Source organism: Halyomorpha halys, unplaced genomic scaffold (genome assembly GCF_000696795.3).
Source record: "Halyomorpha halys isolate HHAL.00 unplaced genomic scaffold, Hhal_1.1 Scaffold1043.1, whole genome shotgun sequence".
NCBI lineage: Eukaryota > Metazoa > Arthropoda > Insecta > Hemiptera > Pentatomidae > Halyomorpha > Halyomorpha halys.
This window is the reverse complement of record NW_027106205.1, coordinates 100,959-111,726: the sequence shown is the minus strand read 5'-3', so window position 1 is coordinate 111,726 and position 10,768 is coordinate 100,959. Positions and strand designations below refer to the sequence as shown.

The following is a 10,768-nucleotide window of genomic DNA, read 5'->3' as shown; positions in this document are numbered from 1 at the left end:
TACTATTGCTCTTTTTTTTGGCAGGAGGGAAAGAAGTGAAGAGTACAATTAATAAAACTTTTGAATATTAAATATATATATATTTTAAACCTTTCTATGTAATGTACTATTTTAATTAATTTCTGAAATTTTCAGTGATGCATGTGATTTCTTACCTCTTACTCTACATGTCGGCATGTATAAATCCCATCATTTACGTAATCATGAACCCACAATATAGACAGGCCTATAAGACTGTCCTGATGTGCGAGAGGCCAAGGTTACTATCGCTCACACCAGCAGGATCTAGCCTCGGAGGTCAGTTTCACAACAACGTCGTAGCAACGTGAGTCAAAAGCATGCAAATCTTGTAGGTCCTGTTTCTTCATTAACAACTCCCTAGATCTCTTCATTTCAGTCTGATTTATTTTTGCCAGTTCAGTTAATGATAATCTGATTGACAATGATTCTAATTTAATTTGTACTAGTTTAATGAATGGTTCAGCATGGTATTATGAAACATCATTTAGCTTATCACTACAAATAGTTAAAAGATTCATTTTATTTTATTTTTTATGCCATGACATCTACCATTACCATCTACATAAACACTGTAGGATACACCTACGTACACCTGTATTTTGGTGGTCAGAATGAGTATGATAATCCTCTGAGATTGCATTAGCAGTTGTCCTTAAGATCAATGATTAAAATATGCTTCCTAAAGCTTAGGTATTGGTTTGAATCATTTTTGCAATAAACTATATACTACAATATTCATTTAAATTAAACCAAAAAACAGAAATTGCATTTTGAACACCAAGCAAGTAATCAATTAACACTGGTATAGCATGTAGCACCTCTTCTCCTCCTCAGCCCTTAAAAATTATAGTACTATTATGAATATGAAATTTAATAGAACAATGATAATATTTAGCTGCAAAGAGATTTTTTTTCTACTAAATCTAAAAATCTGGAGTATTCCATATCTTAAGCTATATCTACACTGTGCTCTTGCAGCTTACTGGTCCAGCATGGGTTATACCCTACCCACTCTATATTGTTTTAGTAGTATGATTTATCTCCTTTTCACACTGTCTTAGTAGATTGTTCCCACTAATCGAGATGATAATATTTTACTAGATAGAATATATGCAAGTTTCAGTCATTAAAATGCTAAAAAAAATTTTAATTTATGATTTCGATTATATCTATATTTAAGAATTAGCTTCAAAATATTTTTTTTCTATCATTCCCTAAAAAAAATATTCATGTTGTTACCGAACCATATACCTCTTAAGGCTTAGAACTAGGTAGACAAACCCTTAACAATGCAATTAAGCTAAACATGCTTTATCACATCCTCTAAAAATCTACTGAGTGAACAAGATATGAAGCATGCTTTTTCACTTGCTGCACTAGCATGCAACACAAAGAGTACAGTATGAACACAGTTTTATAATGTGTTAAGTCTTCATTTGGCTGAAGATGGGCCTGAATAAAGTCCAAATAAATCAGCTAAATCTGATGAAAAGTACATCACCCGCCATCTCTATGTTATTCAGGGTTATTTTTTATTCAGTTATATATTTTTGCTTGTTTCTTATCAACACAAATCGCTACCAAAGACCTAGGGTAAAAATTATATTTATGAAAACATATATTGAAATCCGACATTATTTATTATTATTACTTAGGAGCAGTATAGTTAGATTAAGGGAAGTTATTTTTAATCCAAACTATATTGAATCTCATAATACCATCCAATACTAATGAATGCTCCAATTGGATAAATAATTCTTTTATTTTTTTTTTAATCTTGGGATTTTACTTCCCCCATTATAGTGCCACTATGAGTGAGTGTCCCTTTGCCCTACCTATGCTACACCACACAAATAAGTTGGTGTTCAAGATGTGATATGACTTTTGTAAGAACTTTTATTACATCAGGAAAATTTTAGTGTAATTTTAATTTGAACATTTTATTGCTTAAAATGTTTATTTAAAAAAAAAATTCTTTCTAGATTGGAGTAAATAAAAAACTGATATTTGATATAAAATGTGACATAAAGAAATCTCAGAACACTGGAGCTTCCAGTGTTATTCCATTTATTAAATGGAATATAAAAAGAAATGTATGTTATCTATTGAGATGCAATATGGTAACTTGACTGAATCTTGTATGGAATTAATAGGTTCTATAATTTATTTTTACATATATTGAAACAGGAATAAACAATTAATTGAGTAACCATGCCTAGTTCACTTAATCTTTAAATTTTGAAGAAGATATTTGTATTATATTTATTCCATTATTTTTATATATTTTACTTCACAATTCATTCATATAATAAAATATATCTTGTGAGTTATCACTGAATTTTTTTAAACTTATAAGTAATTTCAGGAATAAAAAGAAAGAGAAAAATTAAAATAATTTTACTTCACTTTCAAGAGAACTTATATTTTAGTTTTTGACCAAAATAAATCATATATATGCTTATTAAAAACAAGGCAAGAAGATTAAAAATACTTTTAATTAATGGTGTTGGTTTTATTTTAGCATGAACTGGCTTTATTAATTTTGTGTATACAATGCTTGAAAGAACATCATGAATAAACCATTTAGACACAACAGCATGGGTGTTGGTATTTTATTTTGCTGATTTGTAACTATTAAAAGAACCTGAAGGAACAGTACATCTTTTAAAGTAAATTGTATCGTGCATATCAATTGTATCCACACTAAGATGTATTTTAAAGAAATTAAATTAGGAAATATAGTTAATTTTTTTCTGGAAATGAATAAGTTTACTTTAAAATTATAAACTACAAAAAGTGAATGTATGTTGTTGTCAAATCAATTCAAATCTGGTTGAGTTTAGAATTATTGTGTCCTACAGTAGTTTGTAAACCTCACATAATCTCTTGAACTACTTGATTAAGCGAGTAATTTCCTCTTTAAAATATTTGTAATACTTTCCCTACTGTTCAATTGGATGGATTCTCTGTATAATGCCTGGGCCTTTCTTTTTTAAAATAAAATTATGTATACAGAATTCACAAATGGTTTTCAGTTTTCTTACTGTCTTCCATTCAGTTTGTGTGAAACCTGTTTTCCCTTCTTCTTGATCTTTCCTATGACTTTAAAATGGGAGAAAATGGCTTCTAGTGTCACATTTAATTAATCCACAAGTTTTTGTTGCATTTTAGCGTCATTCTCATCCAACATTGCTTGCGATTCGCTATCTTCAAACCTTTTTGATAGTCTTCCATGTTTTTAGTTTCGTATGTGATAATATTCATTTTCAATTTTCTAAACCACTCAATGCACTGCAATGTACCAAGAGCATGCTCAACAAAAGCTTTGACTAGCATTTGATGTGATTGTACAGCCGTTTTCTTCATGGTAAGAGAAAATCAATGCTGTTCTCAAAAAGTATTTTTCAGCTGCAAAATTCAACATCTTCAACATTACTAAGAACTTTACATGTGTATAAAACTTATATTGTTGCAATTTGAAAATCTTTATTAGATGTCAAAAACAAGATTGGCTGCAATGATGCAGTTGAACATTAATAAATTGACAGGTAGTGTCGTCATCTATGGGCTAATTTTGGTTTCATATTTACAAACCTAGTTTCTAGGATTGTAGTGAACATGCTGTTCTTTAATTGATGTAAATTGCTTTGATCATTATATACAACTAAATTCCAGTTTATGTGGGATATATTAGAAGAATCGAGGAAGCTAGGGCAGTTCCTCAAACTGTGTAATTATTTTAAGTTTTAGTATTAGTATAATTTAAAATTTGAAAACATTTTCTATTATTATAGACATTTGTTCAAACCCCTACCTCAAAGATTTGTCCGGAGGCTCCTCACCACCAATTTCTTCTATAGTACATTCTCATAGAATGGACCATTCAAACCACAGCTATACCTAAATATTTCACCGTATACCTTCAAGTACCAACACTATCTAATCTGAGTTATGTGACCATACGTTATGCAACTAATTAATTTAATGTTTTTCTGTATTTGAGGGATCGGAAAAAAAAAAAAAAAAAAGCATTTGTAATATTCATATCACTTAACCACATGTTCTTACCAATCAGCTGAATTCAATCTAGCTGATCTACATCAGCCCTTTAAAAATCATTAGGGTAGCATAACCCCAATGTTCATTCATAAAAGTGTTTAGTTACAATTAATTAGTGACACAACAAAATAGTGTTTTGTTTTTTCTAAAACATGCACTTTTATTTTCATTATTCCTTCAGGTTCTTTTATATGTTTTGTTTTATTCTAATTGTTTGAATTATTATTTTAAAAAATTGACCAAACAAAACATGTATTATTTAATTTTTTAAAACTCAAGGTACTCTCATTAATTTTATTTGGATCGAAACTTTTCAGGTAAATCCAAAGAGGACAGTAAGACAATAGTGTCACAAGTTTCAATTGCATTGACTCCTGTTCACTTACAAGATATGCCGGAAATAGGTGATAGACATCTCTAAGAATGGCATAGAAATAGAAATGAAAAAAATATTTAAATATTTTAGAAAACTGTGGATAGTATGAAATAATACTCAAACCTTATAATTTTCATACAACTATTCCATTGTAATATAAAAAATAATTTTAATTCATAAGATCTGAATCATCTGATGTAGGCATACTGCCCAATCTCACAAATAATTTAAATGTTAAAACAAAACAACATTGTACAAAATTGTAATTACTTTATTAATTTTTCATAAGTATACTAGTAGCAAACTGAGCTCAGAACGTTTTTATATTGTAAATATTAATATGTAATATTCTGCTATTTATATAAATATATTTTCTCTTTTATCTTTTGTACATTTTAAAATAATATTTTTAATGTAAATAGTAACAGATCTCGCTTCTTGTGTTTTATAAAAAACATAAAATAAAAAAAATCATTGAATGAAACATTAAAAATGTATTAACAGTTTCTAATAAGTATTTACTTAAAACTTTCGTACACATATTCTTCTGTGGTTTGTTGACTGAATTGGGATTTCTGATCATTTTGTTCTTATTTTTTTTTTTTTACAATATGCTTTTATAAAACTTTGTTAGTCCTTGGAAAATGATTTGATACAAGTATTATTATTATTTGTTACCTTCATAAATTATTATAACATATTTATCAAACTACTTTACAATGACCAGCAGAATTATATCAATTTATAATGATAAAATTATATTATTTAAAATGTGTAAGCAGTGAGTGTTAAAACTTTTACTTTCCCTTGGATGAAAAATTATTTTTTAAAAAAATGAGATATCATTACAAGAATAATGTCTTTGTATGTTTTTGTTAATAATAGAATACCATCCTTGATAATGATAGTATTTCAACATAATGATTTTAAAAAATGATAAGTGGATACTTATACAAAATATTACTTCATAAAATATCCAGTACTCTCTCACTAACCAAGCAAATGCAAGATTGGGGTATTTGGTTAGTTATTTAATGATAATGTTAAATTACTGAAACTAAACTTGCAAAGCTATACCTTTTACTAAAAATACTTGCAATGAAATCATATATAACATAAAAATACCTAGTGTACAGTATATATATTCCTGCTGGAGGTGCAGGATTACAGAGGGAGTGCTATTCAGTAATGGTTTTGGTTGAGACGTACATTTTTTTTTTTTTAAGTGAAAGTAGAGTATTTCATGAAGAAACAAAATTTCATTCTGAAATTTTTGCCTCAATATGATTATTATTCACTTGTAACCAGATATTTGATAAAATATGTATTTAAAAATTATTAAAATTGATGTTTCTTCATTATCATGACATAGTATGTAAAGTAAATAGATGAAGTTAAAAAATATTAGAATCATTTATTAATTTATATTGAAGCATATTGCCAGATCTCTTTAAAGCTATTTTATTACTTATTAATTTTTTTTTATACATAGTTTGTGATAAGAGATGATTATTTAAAATGTCTACTCAGTTTATTCATTTTCATGTAAAATATTCAGTCTGAAATACCAGTATTGCTTTCAACAAAGTTTGCTAAAATAACATGAAAATGACAACTCACCTGTTGAATTATGAAATGTAAATATGTATTATGCAATTTCTTTTACATTATGTTGTATGTGCCATTGTTTCTTGTTTTCTGTTTATAGGTTTAGAAATTTTATAATATAAAAAAAAAATGATATTTTGTCTACTACCAAATATTATTATAGAGACCAAAGTTTAGACAAATATTCATCTAGTCTTAAGAAAGAATGTTACTACTATGTTCTAAGTACACTTTTAATTATAATTCACTTATATTTATTTGTAAATCCAAAGTTTATAATAGTCATATCTTATAAAATATTTGTTAGAATTATCATAATCATGTAAATATATCATATATTTTTTTTTGAATTTTTATTATGTTGGATTCATTTAGATTTTCTATTAAAAACAATCCAAAGGAAATTAGGATTTATTTATTTCACCTCTTTCTTCCAAAAAAAAGTTATATACTTATAATAAAGCAATGTACATAACAATAGTACAGGGGCAGAGCAACATTGTAAAGTAAAACCAGCAATATTCACTTTTTTTTATCTCCATACCGAACAAGCTTATGGAATTTAAGGAAAGAACATTTTGATCAATCATAATCATAATGCAGGAAGGAAGGAGGTCCATTTCTCATCACAAAATTGATTAACGTTGGACAGCCCCATTAATGGTTATTATGTTTTCTTTATAAACAATAAACATAGATCAAAATTATCTTTGCATTATTTCAACTTTAATTCTTTATTTTGGATAGTGTAGATGGGATCCTCAGTTGTCGAGAATACTTCATAACATGAAAACCTGTTGAATAATCAGTATTATTTGGTATATATAAAAATGAATACGTGTATGAATATCTCTTATTACCACTGTCTTAAACTACTCAATCCATAGTACTCAAATTTACTAGCAAATTCCACAAAGGACAGAAAATAAATCCTTTGAAGTTTGGTGATTATTGAAGTTTGGATCATTTCGTCACAGTGGTTCTAAAAATGGGAAAACATTCTTATATTCAATGTTCATATGATATTAGTCAGTTTCCTTGGATTGGAGGTAAAAGTGATCAAATGCATTTTTTTTTCACAAATTTAGGTTTTGATCTCTCCTGATCCAATAGAACCTAAAACCTCTATGTCTTAAATAAATAAAAAATAACAATATGCGGTAATAAATATAGACATTTTAAATGTCATGCAGTGTATGTATGTGTGCATGTATAACAAAAAGTGTTATTTATATAATTACTGATGTGTATCCCATTGGTGCTGCAATCTTCCCAAATACTCTAAGAACCAAAAATCTTTAACAAGGACGAAGACGAGTGCTGATTATCTACATTCTACACAATATGCTCATTTTAGAGATTTAATTACCTAAGTTATATAAAGATTTTTAGTAATTTTTCATAAAATTTGCAGTAATTTATTGATGGCACAATTTAGAGAACATTTTTTTCAGTAAAAATTGTCATTTTGAGTTTTTACTTAATGATGGAGTTTCATTAAGTAAAACCCCAAAACTAAGAAGTATGTTTCATTCAGCTAAAATTACTTGTCAAAATTATTAACTTTTATCAACTATTGAACCAAAAAATTTAATACATTTTAAGGAAGATTTACTAATGGAAGGGTTATTCGATTGTTATTAGAAAATATGATTAGATATTGCACTCTATTTTTTTCGCTTGAACTACTATAGTCTAAATTTTACTCAATTATTATTTCTTTATTGTCAAGGAAAACCCTTAATACTTTTTATTTTATTTATATCTATATTTGAGACAATTTTTCTGAATAAATGACTAGTAGATAGAGAGAACAAGAAAATAGAACTATTGATAGTATAATGTTTTATAACTTGAACAAATTTCTATAAAGTAAGAAGGATATAAGATAGACATTAAATGAAGATGAACTAGATTATGAATAGTTTTTCTGAAACATATAGCAATAACTGAAGTAAAAAGTATCAAGAATAATAAAATTGTTTATCCTCAGCTAAAGCCTAATTAATGAATTTTATTAAAATTATTCATTAAATCTAGCTTTGAATTATACATTTCCTTTTGTAGAATGTGATTTAAGTGGGCTTCTTTATAATTATCCTCATAATCTTGTTCCAAAATTATTATTACTAAATAATGTAAATAGTTATTAATAAATATTCTGATTAAATCATAGTCCTATAAAAGTGAGTTTAGAAGCAAGTCAATCCCATAATAAATATCTATTTTTATTTCATTTCACAATAGAAGTAAATAAAGTAATAAGATCTATTAGGTATAGGATCTAATTGAAATATCATTGCCAAACAATAAGATAAATGATTTAAATATTTTCCTACTGGTTATGTGGATAGTGTTATTCATATTGAAGTATATAACATAATTTTCTTACATACAAATTGTATAGTGCTCAAAACTATGAATTATTTCTTTCAAATTTAATATGAAATAAAAAATAAATCTTTAGACATATATAAGAATATTTAGGAAATGTATATGTTTGCTCATGGTTAAATATGAATATCTTCATTTGTTTTCTCAGCTGGTTATTATGGTTTCAGACTAAATCTCAGTTGGCATTTAATAGTTAAAACTTAAATCACAAAATATTACTTGTGAAAAATGTTTATATTTATCGAGAAATACCCCAACAAAATCCATTTACAATTTAATTACTGGTTGTAAGTATTTATTGTTTCTAAAGTTTACTGGTCCAGGTGTGGTCAAAAGAACTCAAATAGTATATTTGGCTCATAGTAAATAATTTAATTCCTATTTGAGTTTTTTCGACCACACTCAGATTATCTTTCTTTTATATAATAATTGATTCTTGGTTTAAGGTTTAATATTCTAACAAAAATTTTAACATTGTGGAAGTTTCATCTTTCAGTTACCTAATTTTATAACTCTATTTTTCAATTATGGTAATACCTTTTTTTAAAAAATACATTTACTTTTATAAGAAATTTTAAAAAGTAATGATCCCTCCCAACCTACAGCTTATGCATTCTGTAGGTGCTCAATAGTATGCTGGTTTATATTAATATAAAGGATTTAGAATAAAAAAGAATACTAATGTTAATTTTGATTAATAATACTGTCTTTATTTTGATAATATGATATTTATTTATTCTTGTAAACTAAATTTGTTACTGTTTATAGTTATAGCTCACCAGTTGTGCCTAGAAGACACAGGGTGTCTGGCGAAATTGTGCCATTAAAATATTTTATATTGGAGGAGGAGCACATTTTTATAGGGTCATAAGTGTTTGTAGTTACCACATTTTTGTGAAATTTTAAATTTGTTGAGTCATACAAATCAAGAAACAAAAAAAAAAAAAAACACAAATGCACTTATATCTGTTTTACATAAATTATAGTTATATAAAACAGATATAGTTTTTTATGAAGAACAAAATATATAGATCCATTTTTTATTGCAATAATCACAAATATCGTGCAAGTTTTATCAAAATTTAGTTACTGCAAGATTAATATTTTTACATGGAATTATTACTGAAATTAGTTCCCTAGAATTGAGTAATGATAGAATCTGTTTGTAATCAGAATTGGGAAATATCTCAAGAGAAATACAAGCATAATCTTTGGAAAAAAATTCTCCATTGCTGTTTTGTATGCAAGATAAAATCAATTTTAGGATTATACAAAATATGTCTTATGTAAAAATTTTTGTCTTGTGTATATTAAAACATCATTAATGTCTAATGTTACAAGTTTTCCATCTTAGTAAATAAATGAATTTATAATTTTTTATTGTTTCATCTGTAACAAAATATGTATACATATTTTACTTCAAAAGTACTTTTTAGATGAATAACTCTGGAGAGAGAAGTGGGCACTTAAATGTGCTTGTTACTTCTAATTTATTATTGTTTTTTAGAAGAAAGCTCACATATACAAAACATTTAACATTATTCGCACTATACCAGTCTGTTACATTTTTCCATCCTTTTGAGATCTTGTGGACATTAATAAATTTGATTTAATCAGTTTCTGCTCCAATATTTATAGAACATAATTATCTCACAAGTTATGTTCTTGAATCTTTTCCTAAGGTATTCACCAACAGAATAATAATAATAATAATAATATACCCAAGGATTTACAGAAAATAATTGAAAGTTGTTCAGGAAGTCTTGACACCTGAATCTAAATTTTTATGAAAACTTGAATTAGGCAAATCCTTGAATGGAAATATTTTATTTGGATTGTTTATTATGGATTCACTAATGATTTTCATAATATAATTTTAATAAAATGTTCAATTGCTTACCACTATTCAAATTCCATGTTTCTAATTTTTTTTTTCTTCAGTTCTTTATTATTCCAAAGAATAAAAAAAAATTCTTATGAAGCTGATGCAATAATTTTTTTTTAAACTTTAACAATGATTGAAAATAACTAGATATTTCTAGTCTACAAATAATTTGTTAAGTTATTATTCGGCCATTGATCAAAATTTGTCACGAGTTTGGTTTAAGTGAGTTTTATACTATTTTTTTCACGAGGGTAAATCTTAATAAGTTTTAGCATTGATCTGATTACTTTTTTTTTTTTTATTTATCCCCACTTTGCCTATTTATTTTACTATACATACTTTCCTTTGATATTATTACTTCCATTATTTTTTATAAAATGGATTTCTTGGATTCCCTTTTTGCTTTATATATAAATATCAAAAGA

At 26.5% G+C, this 10,768-nt stretch overlaps 1 protein-coding gene and 1 long non-coding RNA gene across 7 annotated transcripts in view; both read left to right on the top strand.

Annotated features, from left to right (window-relative positions):
- moody (G-protein coupled receptor moody) overlaps nucleotides 1-6,394 on the top strand; it is a 112,739-nt gene extending 106,345 nt beyond the window's left edge. For 2 of the 5 annotated variants that reach the window (XM_014432306.3, XM_014432308.3), the window contains 2 exons: nucleotides 136-297; nucleotides 4,398-6,392. In XM_014432306.3, coding sequence (XP_014287792.1) covers nucleotides 136-297; nucleotides 4,398-4,501 — 266 coding nt within the window. In that variant the 3' untranslated portion in view covers nucleotides 4,502-6,392. Of the gene's footprint in view, nucleotides 1-135; nucleotides 350-4,397 lie in introns of all 5 variants that reach the window. The other 3 variants (XM_014432307.3, XM_014432309.3, XM_014432310.3) reach the window with 3 other exon arrangements.
- Nucleotides 6,395-8,625: 2,231 nt separating this feature from the next.
- The window catches only part of LOC106688041 (uncharacterized), an 8,216-nt gene continuing 6,073 nt past the window's right edge, over nucleotides 8,626-10,768 (top strand). For both annotated transcript variants that reach the window (XR_001344272.2, XR_001344271.2), the window contains exon 1: nucleotides 8,626-8,745. This is a non-coding gene — a long non-coding RNA (uncharacterized lncRNA). The remainder of the gene's footprint in view (nucleotides 8,746-10,768) is intronic.